Source organism: Rattus norvegicus, chromosome 3 (assembly GCF_021556685.1).
Source record: "Rattus norvegicus strain SHRSP/BbbUtx chromosome 3, alternate assembly SHRSP_T2T, whole genome shotgun sequence".
NCBI classification, from domain to species: Eukaryota; Metazoa; Chordata; class Mammalia; order Rodentia; family Muridae; genus Rattus; species Rattus norvegicus.
Genome location: NC_141536.1, coordinates 7,603,187 through 7,619,039, shown reverse-complemented (window position 1 = coordinate 7,619,039; position 15,853 = coordinate 7,603,187). Strand labels below are relative to the sequence as shown.

Here is a 15,853-nt window from a genome sequence, read left to right as displayed (position 1 = left end):
AGAGAATAAAAATAATTACTACACCCCAAACGTTTATTGACACCGAAGGCATGTATCTGCTCTGTGTACAGTGAGCATTGGGCACAGAGAGAACTCCGTTCTCCAGGAACCTGCCTTAGGAGGGAAGACAAAATGAGCTGAGCTTCCTACAGCAACACTGTTCCCATCTCCAAGTGCAATTCCGCTTTGTATGCCGCACTGTCTTCCTAATGGAACTTACCCAGCAGGAAAATCTGACTTGGAGTTTAAAAAGGTCCTTTCCAGGGCATTGTGCTGTGACTCTGTGGGGCCTAGGATGAGGGGTCAGAATGGTGGGGTGAGAGCATGGTGGGGCGGAGTACAGCCTGGGGGTTCTCGTCACATACTTTTTGGAATCTTTCCCCAAGAGATGCCTTGCAGCATGAGGTACATGGGGTTGGTGGAGTGAGAGGGCTTGGGGAATGGGTCATGTCTCAGAGTCTTCTTTCTGTCCATTGTGTCTGTCTCGTCACTGCCCACTGAAGCTACCCTCAGAAGGTGTGGCAGATGTGTCACTGGATTGGTGCTACCTCTGTGTGCAAGTGTTTTAAGCTTTGCCTTGGTCTCTGTCTCTGCCCTTCCCATTTTTCTGCACTAAGCACTTAAACTTAGTGTTCCTATCTCTGTCTGTCATTGCCCATCTGTAAATATGTGTTACTGAGACAGCCTAGAACCTGCAGCAAACACAAACTTCCCAGGCTCCCAGACTCAGCTGCCCTCACAACACTCCTGTCAGGTTCACTTAAGCACAGGCTACAGCATCTGGGACACTATTTTGAGCTACAATTCCAAGTAGTTAGTTAGGAACACAAAAATAAAAGGCTTCCTGCTAATTTTGTATACCTTGAACATTCTGTTGCTGTTTAAATTCTGACTCCCTTTAAAGGCCAGACCCTTTGTCTCATGAGAGCCCTGAAGGCCTGTGGGGTACAAGGGCTGGGAGAGTCAATGGTGTCCAAGGACAGCGGGAGACAGTCTGTCTTCCAGGCCTGGGGATGAAGGCAGTGGAAGCTGTGGTGAGTTCCAGGTGTGCAGGTGGCTTTTATTGACCTGGTGACTGGTATCTCGGCACACACATCCTCCTGGCCAGGCTAGCCCCGGGGCCAGGCATCTTTAAAAGCTAGCAAAGGCTGGGCCGGAAGTATCTGCCTATACCCCTGGGAGGAGTGCGCTGTCCCCACACCCACACCCCCACCCCCACCCCCACCCCCACACCCACACCCCCACCCCCACACCCACACCCCCACCCCCACCCCCACACCCTGAGACTGAGAATGTGTTTCCATGCTGCAGATGAGCAAGTGGCAGCTCTGCCAGCATGGACAGCGGGCTGTTCAGATCCTTCTAGATGAGGGCCAGCTTTCCTGGTTCTCTGGGCTCAGCAGCCAGGCAGGCGGCTGAGCAGGGAGGTAGAATGTGAGGATAGACTCAGACCTCCTGCTGCAGGGTGATGGCCATCGACAGACCCCAGCCTAGGGAAGTCCTGGCCACCCAACTCCTGTGTAAACCACCTGCTTCTCTACCCAAGCCCCAAAACTTCTTCCCTGAGTCCTTAGAGTCAACTCTGTCCCACTACATCTCACCAGGACTCATGCACACTTTGTGAGCAAGAAGGTTCCGACAGGCACCAAGTGGCGGTAGGAAGGCTGGACTTGCAGGCAGGCTATGGGGAGGGGAGAATTAGGTGCAAGTACTCAGGCAAGCTGTAGCAACTGCCTTGACCTATCTCCTGCTCACCTGAGGGTCCATTCCTTCACCCCAACCTTTCAGGACACTCAAAAAGCACCCCAAGAGGGGAGGTTCACATAGTCACATCAAGGCACCTTCCTCCCAAGTGTGGGGTGAGGGCGCATTTCCACGGGAGTTTAGGGTCTTAGGTGAGTTGGGCCTACCTCTGGGACATGCTGGACCATAGGGGGAAGCTAATGAACAGCTTGTCAAGGGGTCCTCTGGGCACGACATCCCCATACACCCTGGGGCAGCTGCCTAGGCCTAGTCACCTGCAGCACAGAGGATTATATTACTGTGTTGGGAAGGCCATGCTGGCCATGCCAGAGGTTGGGAGTTAGTCTGTGAAGGCTGGGGTGAGGAATACACGAGGCAGTTCTAACCCTAAAACAGGTGAGCCTCAGCCATCGCCACACCCACCGTCCCAGAGCCATGATGGGCTGTCTGTTCCATGCATGACTGCAGGATGTATCCATTTTAATAGAAGGTTCCGGTTCTGATCATACAAACCATAAACAAGAATGAAGTCAGCTGCCTGGAGGAATCCCTGGAGACCTGAGGCATGGCCAGGGCCCAGAGCTAATTGTGCTTCTCAGATCAGGAGTTTTAGAGACAAGACTTGCTTTGAGTGTGAAATGATCCACAGAGACACACCATCTGCCATCTGTGTCCCCAAAGGCTATGGCTGGGGAAGCTCAAGTGTGACTTTCATAGTCACAGCCTCAGAACTTGAGGATCCACTATAATCCCCCCTCCACTCATGCAGGGGGCTGCAGAGCTCAGGTTCAGGGTGGGGTCTCCTGACCAGGGTTCTAAGCCCCTGTTTTTCTCCTCTTAAAGGGCACGGCACCTTTAGTGGTTAGCCCCTTGCCTGGTTCTGGGGAGAGGCACCCCATAGGCCGTGGTGTAGTCCCAGAGCCATGCAGAAGCTCTGATCAGAACAGCATGTTGAATGGCTACAGAGTACAGTTGGTTTCCATGCAGGAGGACTTCTCAGTCCTCTGTGGAACTCTGCAGTTCCAGGTCATTCCTTCTCCCATGCACCCCAGCACCCCTTCAGACATTGCTGAGTGAAGCCATGAGAGACTGTAGGATCCAGGGTAGTGTCCAGTCCTTGTTCTGCCTGCCTGCTTCACACTTAAGCCAGACCCTAGTCACGAGTTGTGGTACAGCTATGTAAGGAGATGCAAATCATTCAGATTTGTAAAAATAGGTTAAAAAATGTCTCATGCCAATTTCCAGGGTGGTCCGGTGGTCTCACTGTTGGCCCCACTGAGAGGATTTCCTTTCTGGGGGCAAGTCTTGGAACCACTGTATAAAGTCATAATGCAGCCTGCTTGGCCCAGGCTGGCCCGTGACAATGTCCCCTCTATTCTCCCGCGTCCACCTGTCCGCCTCAGAATGGGGCTCAGAGCTGGGTCTCATCCCGGGTCTCAGGATTACAGGATGACAGTTTGTTGCTGCAGCTGCTTTTCCGACTCTGGGAGCTGCTGGTCACGTGGGCCAGGGGGTCGGAACGGATGAGGTACCTGCAGAAGACACCAAGGAAGGGCCTGGAGTGGCAAGCCAGCCCTGTGCCGGGTGAGTCATCCCGCCCGCCGCCAGGCCTGATGCTGTACTCACACAATATCGTTGGGCTCCAGTCTTGTGTCTGGCGGGGGGTTGATGAGTACATAGGAAAGGGTGTTCTGGTGATGATCATTCATCTCATCTGCAAAGGACATAGCCTAGGCATCACCGCAGCCCCACCCAGTCATCTGCAAAGGACATAGCCTAGGCATCACTGCAGCCCCACCCAGCCCAGCTCTGTGGGGCCCCAAGGCGCCAGGGGAGCTAGTTGTCCCTCCTTTCTGGTCACGGACTGATTCTGACCCCCCGTCCTCAGCTCCTGCCTGCACTCTGCCGGGCTCAGCCGAGTTAGAGCAGAGCACTGGCTCCCACTCGCCTGTGAAGCTTGCTCAGCTGTGAGCCAACTGCAGATGACAGCTCACCAGTGTGTGGGGCCAGAGCAGAGTTAGAGTGCACCTGTAGGCGCCTACTTCCTACAGATCTGTGAGCAGGGGCGTGTGCCCACGTGCACACCTGAGTACACGTGTGCAGAACATTCACCTGCATAGCAACTGTGTGCACTTCAATATATCTGTGGGCACCTGTACATCCACACCTGCAAGGACCTGTGCATACCCTATGTACATGCACCTGCACATATACACGCATGTACCCATAAACACTGCCAAGTGGTCACTTGCACACATGGCACATCCACATGCCTGTAATACCCACATGCACAGCCATATAGAACACTCAGGCACACTCCATCTACCCCATACTACATCACACCTACATAAGCTGCTCAGGCCTTCTTACCACCTTCCCCAAAGTGCTTTGCGAGGAGTCCCCATTGCTGGGGACTGAAGGCCACCTCTACTCCCTACACTGATGAGAGACAGCAATTCCCTCCTAGCCCCAGGGTGACCATGGACTATGACCCATGGGAAGGTGGACAGTCTGGAGAAGCAGCCTGTTATCTCACTGGTGTCTGTGCTTGGCCAGCAGGGCACCATGACCACCTATATAGTCCTGGCAAGGGCCCTCAGCTTGCTGGCCTCAGTTTACCTACTTCATATTTAAAGGTACCTCTAGTTCAGTGGACATACAAAACGATGGTGACCTGAGACACAGCATCTTCTACCATTTCTCCCTCTCCTTTGGTCATGCTGGGCATGGCCCTAAGAAAGAGACTGACCCCTCTGTGAAGCTGAAGAATCTGCCAGGCAGCCAACTGAGCCCGGGAGTGAATAGCCAGAGCTATAGCCCCAGGGTGAAAGAACAGGGCACAGCATGCTCCTGAGAGATGGGGCGGGGCACAGGCTGGGCACACGTGTAGTTGTGCCCTGGGGTAGTTGAAATGGAGCCAACACCTGTCTACTTCTGCAGAATGGTGGCCTGCCCTCTACATGTGGGAGGCTGTTCTGTCCCACATGCATCCGTTTCTGCTTCCCCCCCCCAAATCCTACAGTCAAGATCCCCATGTATGACTCATGCTGGGAGTCAAGTGGGAGGTGTGTGATTCTGGGACCAAGTCCCTCATGCAGTGGCATGGGTAGTGTAGGGACAGCAGGGTTTGTGCAGAAGCAGGAGCATTCAGGTGTGCTCACAACATTCCAGACCACAGCCTCTGTCTGTCAGGGCCACCATACAGCCATCCAGAAGGTAGGGCTAGAAGCCCTGGCCATTGAGAAGCTGCTGGATCCTCTCTCCTCAGGGCTGGGCCCTGGGCTACGAATCTCCTCCAACCAGGGTCAGATCTTGGAAAGTCTGAGACTAGCAAAGCCTGGGGGTGGGACTAGGCCTGGCTCAGTATTGGGTTGGGGGAACCATGCCAAATTCCAGCTGTAGCGCAAGGGAGGGGCTGTGGTCAGTCTTGTGGCACCGACTCCAACTGCTTGGCCAGGGAAGGCAAGCTAACTGACCCTGCGGTAGCCTCTGCAGCCCTGATGTTTGGTAAAGGTGGACAACGGGTGCAGGGTAGGGGTGGGGACAAGACCTGGCTTGAATGCACTTCTAAAACGGAGACTCCCAATAGGCTGGGCCTCTGCAGCAGCTGTGTCCCCTCAACTCCCACTTTCCCCAGCCAAGTATTCCCTAGATCCAGGCCCTGAGCCTCCAAATCTATTCCCCCATGTAGCTAGAGGGTACTAACCTGAGTCTCAGCTTGCTCTAACAGAACCAGATTCCCCTGACCCCAACCCCTCCCTGGTTGCCCTTTTCTGGGCACTGTGTGACATTCTGGCCTGACATCCTGGTCCACTCCATGATGCTTGTGGGCATTGCGAGTTCCTGTTGCCGAGTTCCCACACATTTTCCCCCATGAGCACACAGATGATGCTCAGTGTACAGCCAAGAGTATCTGGTGACCCTGCAGGAGCTGCCCAAGCCCTTGCCTGCCCACCTTTGCCTAGGAGCACACAGGAAGCAGATGTAGCTGGGTGCAGGGTACGCTTGGTTCATGAAAGTCACCAGCCCTAGATCAGAAGCCCACATCTCAGCTCTCATGAGTGCTGTTATGGGTGGCAGGAGGAGAAAAACCACAAGCCCAGGAGATGCCAACACTTCACTTCTGTAGCTGCCCACAGCCATCCTTGCAATAAGGGTCTAGCTTAACTGATCTCTACTTGAACTCATAAAGCTCCTTGACAACCTTTACGAGGGGAGGCACTGAAGGCAGGGGCTTAGCCTCTGCTCAGGGCCTAAGGGAGGGACAGCTCCTTAGAGGATGTGCTCAGTACCATTAAGCACCCAGATAAGAAGTGAGCAGTTGTCTGTCTCAAGCAGACAGACTTCTCTTGAAGCCCCCAGTCTACATGGCTTGAGTAATCCCAGTCTGCCTATGCCTTGGCACAGAACCTAAGTTCAATCCTCATGCCTGCCCTGAGGTACGCAGGGACTTTGGCATCTTGTGGGACTAGCTGTTTGTTAGGATGGCCTGCTGCTTAGTCAGGACAAAGCTAGGTGGCATGGCACATCCTAACAGAACTAAGTGAAGTATTTTGGGTTGAGGCCTGGGACCAGGGTGGGGTCCATCAACTGGGCTCCCACGGCCCTCAGAGGAGGAAGGCAGAAGGTCTGAGAACCCACTGTGGATACACAAAGCCTTCTCAGCTCTCCTAGTCACTGCCTGGCCCAGTCAAAGTGACAAAAGGTTGGCACATCCCCTGTGTGGTGGCTGGTATCCACTGGGGCAGAATTACCTTGCAAATATCCCAGGTTTACCCGATTCATCACATCACTGGCTGTTAAATTTGCTACGTCCTCTATGGAACACATAGGAGAGGCACAGACAGAAACAGAGAGAGAGACAGGTCAGCAAGCAGTGGTGGGGTGGGCACGCTGGCACAGCAGAATGGGTATGGGGCAGTGGCCAGCTGCACACAGACACCGTCCACACTGGGAGAGTGGTGGCCAGCACCTCAGAAGCGGGTCGGTTGCCAAAGGGAATCTGGGTTTTATCCGGCAAGCTCTGGCAGGGGTGAGGTTGCAGAGAGTAAGAGGTACACAGGGCTCGACTTTGCATCTGCTAGTACTTGCAAAGGCTCGTGAATGCTGGAATCCCCTTAGCCTTGGTGATGAGTTCCCTGGAACAGCAGGTTACCCAGGCAGGTACTGAGGGGCCCACTAGATCCAGGACGTTGTAGGGACTCTGTAGACATGGCTGGGGAGGGCTCTGGTGGCCTCAAAACCCTGGTCTGTCTTCCCCAGGCCTTTCTCCAAGTCCACCACTGCCTTGTGAACACGCCCAGAATGCCCAATGTGCACTGCCCATGCCCTATGCATGGCCCAGCCCCAGTGACCCCTGGGCAGCTCCTTCTACTTAGAGGAGCCTCCAGGGTGATGATGGACTTCAGCATGCAGGGTGGGCCTTGGCAATGGCTGAGTACTGAGATGTTGAAAGAGTGGAGAGAGGCACAGGCCAGAGTAGAGATCCTGGGCCCCTCTGACCTCATCAAGAGGTAACATCTCTAGAGGAAGGCCACACAAAATGGCCCATAGAGAGGGGAATTACAAAATCTGTTGGTGCAGATGTCCCCTAGGACTGACTGGAGCAACAGAGCTGTGGCAGCTGCCTTGTGGGGAACATGGGATGGGTCAAGAAATGTGCAGACCATTCTTGCCATTGATGACTATGGCAGGGGTGACCAGGGCAGGGACGGGCTGTGGCCCTGACAACTCCTTGCCTTTCATGTCTTTCGTGGAATGGGAAGACGGGACTTGTATCCCAGTTGAAGGTGATGAGGAGCTTTGGGGAGCTGGCTTGGCTCTCCACTCTACTCCGGTCCCTTACTTTATGGTGGGGAAACTGAGGCTCCAGAGTGGTAGAAATGAGTCAGGCTGTGGGTTACTCTGAGCCTTTCACACATGAGTGCAGACGCCCGCCCTGCCCTTTGTGGAGCAGGCCCGGGGAGGCCATTGTAGAGTTGGAGCCATCCCGGCCATAGGAGTCAGACGGCTATGAGACGCCCATCAGGTGATCTGCCACGGTCCTGCCAGCCCTGCCTTACCGTAGCCAGTGGTGGGCAGCCCCAGGTGCTTCATTCGGTTCTTGACCAGCTCCGAGAGCTCCTGGCGCTCTGAGCGCCGGTACAGGCTGAGTCGCTGCTGGGTGATCCAGTCTGTGGTCATGGGTGCCTTCCCCGCCTGCTTGCTGCTCTTGCGGCTCAGCTTGCGGGCCCACTGCAGGCTCTTGCGGCGCAGTAGTGGGTGCTCCACCGGGTCAGCACTGCCCCCGTGACGGCCATGGGTGCTGCCACCGCCAGACGCAGCCCGTGTGCCCCAGGGCCCCTTGGCCTCCCGAGTGTCCTCGCAATCCTCCATGTTCACCGAGATCTGAGACTGGGCAGGCAGGAGGGCTATGGCTGGGCCCCCCTGTGGCATGAAGTGCCAGGACCTACAGTGTGAACTCCAGCCTTCTCTAGGCCAGAACTGTGAGCTTCTACCTGTACCCCAGTCTGCCTGGCCTCCTGGCCCTGCTCAGAGTCTGGTCCAGGATGGAGCCAGCCTGGCCCCATTTCCCTCTCTGGGCCATCACCGCTATGGTCTTCCTGGTCCCTCTAGCCCAGGGTATCCTGACCTTATCCTAGGAGCCCTTGTCTATACCAGTTTGCCCCTACACAGATGGGGCAGGGGTCACTGCCAAACACATCCTTGGGAGTCACTGAGGGGGGTTGGGGTAGGCTATGCCTAAGTGGGCATGTGAGGTGCAGGGAAATTGTGGGGACCCCATCAGGCAGTACCTTGTGGAGACTAGGAATAATAATTAGGGTGTGGGGTCAGGTCAGACCATATAGGTACCTGCCACTTTGGAGGCTATAGTGTGACCTGCTGTACAGTGTACATGGTGCTGGGCTAGGGTGAGGCCGAAACCCTGGGTGATCTGCCCTGCCTTGGTTCCACACCATATAGGAGGATGGTAACTGCTAAATGCCCCCAACCCTGAACTGCCCAGTGGCCAACACGTTTTCATTCCCCGCCTGCTTCCCATGGGTCTGATCAAGGTACGGAAGAATCCCACGAAGCAGAGGTGAAGCAGAAACTCCACATGGGCTCCGGGGTGCTCACCTGGGCTCTGAGGTCATGAGGCTGTAAAGAAAACCAAGGGTTGCGTGGGGCCCGTGAGTGTGTTCACCTCTACCTCAGTGCACCACAGCCTCTCAAGGTCCACACATGACGTGCTGAGGGCGGGATGTCGGGAGGCTAGCTGTACCAGACTGCCCTCAACACCCTGCCCAGCCCCCCTGGAGCTCTGGGGTGTTTCCAAGGTCACCATTCTTCCCAGAGTGGCAGCTACCCTCCCTGGAGGCACATGTTTTAGACACTGAACCACCCGGAAGGAGCCCATGGCACACATCAGCCACACCCAGCTCCTTAGCACTGGACCATAAGGATGGAAACTCTACGGCCCTGGGACTGTACCTCAGAGGAGAAGACATGGCACTCGGTCCTGTAGATGCCGATGGGGATCTCAGCGCTGGAGGAGCAGAGTTTCTGGAAGAGGCGGCCATAAGTACGGATCCACAGGTCATCCTCAGTTACCTTCATCTGCAGCGAGTGAGAGGCACTGAGCTGAGCGGGCTCAGAACACTGCCCGGAGCCCCAGTATTGCAGTGAGCCAAGGAGGGTGGTAGGCCCGTGTCCCACGGTACCACACGTGCCCTGCACTTACAGCACAGAGGTAGCCAGAGCCTGGCGTCGTGTCAAGGCCCAGCAGCAGCCTGGTGATGGTGATCATGTAGTCCTTCACGAAGGACTGTGGGGCAGCAGGGCCAGGTGAGGCAGATGCCCCAGCCTCCGCACGCTCAGAAGCTACCTGCCTGCCATCCCAGCACACGAGGTCCAAAAGGACCAGGATCCAACCCCCCAGAGTGGCACCGGGGTATCCCCAAGGGCGATTAGACCTGCTGCTCCAGCAGGAATGAGTCTCGGGGGACCTGGGGAGGCTGTTCAGGGGAGTGGGACCATAGTTCAGTGACAGATTGACTGTGGACTCTGGTCCAGGGATTATGGGGCCCTGCCCACCTTTCTCCACCTTCCAGCTGACCTGGTAGAGCAGCGTATCCAACATGCTGATACTAAACACCCGACCAGCAGCAAATGGCAGGCGGAACATGAAGGCCAGGTTGGAGCCATTCTCCCGTTCTTGCTGCAAGAAAGGGATCCTCGGATGACACAAAGGATTGTGGGTAGCCATCAGATGTGCATATAGGATGTGTATGTGTGGCATATGTGTGCATATGTATGTACATGTCTGTGTGGTATGTCCATGATGCATTTGTGTGTATAAGTGGTATATGAGCGTGTGTGCATGATATGCATGCACATGCATGTGTTGTATGTGCATGGTATGTGTACATGGATGTGCATCTGTGCATACACCAACAGACTTCATGCCAGCAGGCTTGAATATCCAGTTGCATTTCCCACACACTCAGGGCCAGAGCCCAGGGAGAGTCTGGGACTCTGAGAAGAGAGTGGGACCTATCCTGTATGTGGAACCCAGGGTCTCACACACACTGTCCCAGACAACTCTGGGTCTTCCTCAGTCAGCCATGCTGGTCCCCGCAGCTCTCCACAAGCATGCCGGCCCAGGCTGAACTTGGGACTCACACAGAACAGCAGGCATTGGCAGCCATGGCTTCCTCATCCATACCTGGCCTTGCTGTCCTCATCCTAACACATGGCTTCCATTGTCCTTACCCCAGTGCCTGGCCATCCCTATGTGAATAGCAGGAAGGGCCAAGCCACTATACACATGGCAATGCAGACAGTGACCCATCTCTCCACACGCCTAGTGGGTTTCTGGGTCCTTAGTGTGTTTATAATACCTTGCCAAGTCCCTATGTCCCTGAGTTCCACATCTGGCCCAGTGGGACCTGACACCTCCCACAGAGCTCCAGTGTCAGAAGTGCAAGAGTTAGGCACAGCTCTGCCATTGTTGCTCCATCTGCTGTGTGATCAGCACAGGTCTCTCCACTCTCTGATCCTCAGTGTGGAGAACACAGGCAGTGTCTGGTACCCAGTGGGCTGTAGGTATCTGTTAATGGTTGCTGGCTGAGCCCAGATTACCATTGACCTGCAGGTGCGCGGGCCGGGAGCACCACAGAGAGCACCATCAGCTGAGCCTGTCTCCTCAGCTCCCACAGCCCTGCCCTCTCCTCTGTCCTGTTCTCACTGGGCTCCTCGGTGAAGGACGGCCTACCAGGAGGAGCCCGCTTACCTTTTCAAGTTTGGAAAGAGCCAGAGAGTAGCTGTCCTTGGCCCGGAACTGCATGAACCGCATGTTGGAAGGGTGTGTGAGCTCCGTGGTGATGCTGAGACTGGGGAAAAGCCTGAGGAAGGGATGACCATGGGAGGAGTTGCCATCCACTCGGGGCTGAGGGCCTGAGTGGGTCCCAGGGCTGTGCAGTCGGGTCTATGGTGGATCCTGTGCTCATGACTGTGTGGCCTCATGTGTGTTCCCATTGTTATAGCTATGGGATTGGTCTCTGGTGGATCTTGGGGTCAAGCCTGTGGTGTCTGTGGTGGGTCCCTTAGTCATCAACATGTAGCCCCTTGTGGGTCCTGTGGTGAGGTCTATGAACTCTGATGTGCCCCACGGTCATAGCTGTGGGGTCTCTTGTGGGGATCACTGTCAGGGATGTGGACACAGGGTGGGTTCCGTGGTCCTCACCAGGCCTAGTTCCCATGGTTCAGGTGCTCACCTGAACATGGTCTGCACGTTGACAATGGTCTTGGCATCTGCCATGTAGTCCTCTTCAGCGCTCATGGTACTCTCCTTGTCCACCACCACCAGATTGTCAGCATAGATGATGCCACACTGCAGCAAGCTGTCCAGGCTGGGCAGGGCAAGCAACATGGCCATCGGGTCAGCCCAGTGCCCCCAGCAGCCCTCATTTGAGGCAGTCTGGGGGGGTGGCAGGGAGGGACAGCAGGCGTCCTGCCCATGCTGTTCTCAGCTTACTTGTCCACGGATCCCTCCATGTAGTAGACCATGGGGAAGCAGCAGATGGCCTCCAGGAAGTGGTGGTCAGGCCTGTGAGGACAGCAGGGCCTGGAGTGCCATCTGCTCTATGGCTTATCCTCCTCACACTGTTGGGGTCCCCAAAACATGGGACTGAGGGAGGGTTAAGGTCAAAAGATCTGCCACTATTCAGCTCTGGAAACCTAGGCCTTGGGCTTGTTGAGGTTAGACAGCCAAGACTGGACCTTGGGCTCTGACTGCCAGACTCCTGGGGTCCTTGGATGAAAGGGGCTGTGGTTTTGGGAAGCCCTGTGGTCCTGCCACCTAGGACTCTCAGTTGTGGAGACATAAGGTAAAGAGGTTACAGGAGAAACTAGAGGAGGAATCTGCCAAGGCCAGCAAAGGGAGAAAGGGATGAGAAGACAACAGGGGACTAGCCAGCAGTCCCTCCACCCCCTGTCACACACACGCGTGTACACATACATGCACACATGCACACACACACACATGCATGCACACACACGGACACACACACACAGACACACACATGCACACACACACACATGCATGCATGCACACACACGGACACACACACACAGACACACACACACACACAGGCACACAGACACACACATGCATGCATGCACACACACGGACACACACACACGCACACACACACACACACACAGGCAAGGCATCCGAGGGCTGCACTGCCTCACTTGTTGTCAAGCAGCAGCACAATGGGGTTGAGCTCCCGGCGGGACCGGTAGTAGGCACGCAGAGGCACGATGAAGTTGTAGAGCCCGTTGCCTGCCGTCTCAGCAGAGACGATGATCAGCTTGTTCTTGAACCCGTAGGCCTTGGCATCCTCATAGCTGTTGTGTTTGCAGCCCTAGGGATGTGGGGGACCCAGGCTGGCACCGCCCTGACTGTTGGGGAAGCTGATGGGCCAATAACAGCAGGGACAAGCAACCTGTCCCTGTCCACATGGCAGCCTGGGGAGATATGGGGCCACCAGCCACCAGGGCTCAACCCTGCTGGCAGCCACTAAAGTCAGCGCCCCACACAGCTTAATGGAAGTCAGCCAATGTAGTATTTAGCTACAGAAATACAGAGGGCCAAGTCATGTGTGCACAGGTGTGTACGCATGTGTGCGTGTGTGTGTTCACGCACATGCATTTCCTAGCTCTGCCCACCACAGCCCTGGTGCAAGGCCACAGGCAGCAGATGATCCTGTTTCCTAAGGCCCCTTTCCCCAAAGGGAGTCAGACCTCAGCTGGAGGTGCCTGATCCCAGTCTACGGCTTGGCATGTACAGGGAGAGGCTGGCAGGCATCAAACAACATGAGACAGTATGAGCCCAAAGCAAAACAAGGGCCATGTGCCTGAACCACGTGAGTGCAACAGACGCCTGACTCTTGGTAACATGCTAAGAACAACTGGAAGGGCCTAGAGCTAAGGCAGTGATTCACAGTGAGGCAGCTACCCTGCCCTATGTCTGTAATCACTGAACCACAGAGAAATAGTCACTTCCACAGGGGGCAGCATGGCCAGAGATCCTGAGGAAGCAGAAGCGGAGAATGACAGGCATGTGTTGGCTTAAAGAGGACAAAGACCCTGGAGCCCTGGCAGACTCTGGCTCTGACTGACCCTAGCAGTGATGGTCCTCACCCTCTGGAAACACACGGTGTTTGGGTGTGAGGGACAGGACGGTCCTAATCAGCTTTCAGCGTGTTCAGAGAAGGATGCTGTGAGGTCAGAGCAGGGAGACAGAGAGCATGCAGGCAGGGTAAGGCAGAGAGGGGTTTGCTCCTACACCATTTGCAGCACAACCAAAACTCAATGTCACCAAAGTGGGATGTCGGATGGTCACAGTGGAGTGGCCTTACCTTATCCAGTCGCAGGCAGCAGAAGGGGGCCTTTACAGGCAAGAGGTGGCATAAAGTCGGGGAGCTGCCAATGTAGGGTGAGTTGGGAGGGTAGCCCTTCACATACCTGGGTGAAGACAGAGACCATAGCATGGTATGACTGCATGGCGGCCTGGCCACTTCAAAGCTGCCCTGCACCTGGAGTACCACAGTCACCCAGTACTAGCAGAGATAGCTTACTGTCTCCCAACTCCCGATTCATACATCTGCCTGGGACAGCCACATGAGAGAAGACACCATGGACCTGACCCTGCTTCCCAGGCCAGAGCTAGGACAGGTACACTGGCCCTCACCAAGGCCCTAGAGTGGCTTGGGCAGAGGTGGGGTGCAGAGGGGCTATTTGCTGCTGCTCCCTTTTAGGACCCAAGCTGGGCTGGGAATGTTGCTGCCCACCAGGACAGATGGGGACAGGAGGGGAGCCTTGCATCCCTTGAGAAAAAACCCACAGAAAATATGCTCAGTGCAGACATTTACACACATACATATGGAAGTAAAAACAGGAACAGACACACATGTGCACATGTGCATGTGTGAACACACAGAACACGCTTGCATACATGTATGTGCACACAAACACAGGCATACACAAGCAATACCTACCTCTACACATCTATACACATATATTCTCCCTCCTCCCCCACTCTGAAGCCTGGAGGCTGAGAACACCAGGCTGTAATCATCAGCTCCCTGAGTAATACTCATGGCACCCCAGGTGACAGATGGGACTCAGGCCTGTGCTTCCCGTAGAGCTAAGCAGCCTCTCAGAGGCTGGTTCTCCTCCCTCCCACCCTACAGTACCCAATACACACTATACCATGCTTTAACATTGAGCCCTGGCCACAACCCTCTGTTTCCTCACTGCCCCAAGGGACATAGCCACAGGGACCCACATACTTTCTGCTTGTAGGATCTGGGACCCCGACAAATGACCCCTCGACCTTAGAGCAGATCCCAACAGGAGGATGCCCTGACTGAGGTCCCTCATGGTCTCAAACAGAAACTTTTGGCCTCAGATTCCCCTCCCCCCAGCCAGGAGGGCTAACTTGAGGTAGACTTGTGGTCTCTGGTTCTGGACAAGGTCTTGCCAAATTGTCTGCTGGTGACCTCTACAGACCCTACCCCAAGAACACCTATTGAAATGAGGTGGGCCACACCCGCAGTACCCAGAGGAGCTGACCAGTTGGAACGTGAGCTCAGGTACGTCTGCGGGTCACTGTCTGGCTCTACCCCAACCTGTTGACTGGTGGAGTATCGGAGGGCAGATAGCCCAGTGGCTGAGCAGATATAGGGCTGCTCTACCATCCACACTGCTTATGTACGTCACTGTGTGGGGTCTCTGAACCCCATTATCTATGACTCCAGCTTAGCACAACCCTGTCAGAATGCCCTCACATGCTTCAGGACTAGGCTTGGGGTGAGGAGTAGGCTTACTCTGCTTCTATGCGTGTCCGGGCCCTACCCCCAGAGACCCCGTTTGCGAAGCAGGGATTGCCAGAGATGGAGTATACCCACACTGGGGACTCCCTCACACAGAAGGAGCTCCACTCAACACTCACTCAACCACAGAGAGCCCCTCGTCGTCTGAGGGTGTCACCTCATCCTCTGATTGGTCACTCAGCAGGTCGCAGGGCAACAGGGCTGAGCTGTCTGCCAACTCCAGAACGGGTGCGATGCTGGGACGCCGACTGCCAGAGCCGTTCTCAGTGGGCAGAGTCAGCTTGCCGCCGCCCCCACCACTGCCACCCTGGGAGGGCCGGCAATCTGTGTTCTGCAGGTCCATGGCCACTGTCCCTGGACAGAGGGGGTTGGACCTGACCAGTAGCCCTTCCCACCCCACTCCAGGCCAGTCATGACCGCCCTAGGAATTTCGGCACATTCCTTAGTTTCAGTTTCCTCTTCAGGAGGAAGACTCTCCCACCCCCCAGTGGTGGTGATGTTCAACTGATGCTGACCTGAGGGTGGGGGCCCTTGGGGCTCATGGGAAACTGGGTGGAGCTAGGGAGGGTGGCCACACAGTCACACACGGGAGCAACAAGGCCACTTTGACCTGCTGGCCTCAGTTGTTCCCACTTCAGCTCAGGCTGCCAGGCTGCGGCTGGTGATTGGCTCAAGGATGTAGCTCACAGCCTCTGTGGGGCAGACCTGAGGGGTGGGGTGGACAGGCT

At 55.5% G+C, this 15,853-nt stretch overlaps 1 protein-coding gene across 24 annotated transcripts in view; it reads right to left on the bottom strand.

Annotated features, from left to right (window-relative positions):
* Positions 1-2,206: 2,206 nt before the first annotated feature.
* The window catches only part of Kcnt1 (potassium sodium-activated channel subfamily T member 1), a 53,445-nt gene continuing 39,798 nt past the window's right edge, over positions 2,207-15,853 (bottom strand). For 4 of the 24 annotated variants that reach the window (XM_087654151.1, XM_087654145.1, XM_087654147.1 and 1 more), the window contains 14 exons: positions 15,245-15,479; positions 13,650-13,755; positions 12,481-12,653; positions 11,762-11,833; positions 11,502-11,636; positions 11,018-11,129; positions 9,842-9,943; positions 9,467-9,550; positions 9,217-9,342; positions 8,863-8,883; positions 7,806-8,169; positions 6,498-6,560; positions 3,370-3,457; positions 2,207-3,275 (listed from right to left, as the gene is read on the bottom strand). In XM_087654151.1, the coding sequence (XP_087510277.1) occupies positions 3,155-3,275; positions 3,370-3,457; positions 6,498-6,560; positions 7,806-8,169; positions 8,863-8,883; positions 9,217-9,342; positions 9,467-9,550; positions 9,842-9,943; positions 11,018-11,129; positions 11,502-11,636; positions 11,762-11,833; positions 12,481-12,653; positions 13,650-13,755; positions 15,245-15,479 (1,802 nt within the window). In that variant the 3' untranslated portion in view covers positions 2,207-3,154. 24 annotated transcript variants of the gene reach the window in all.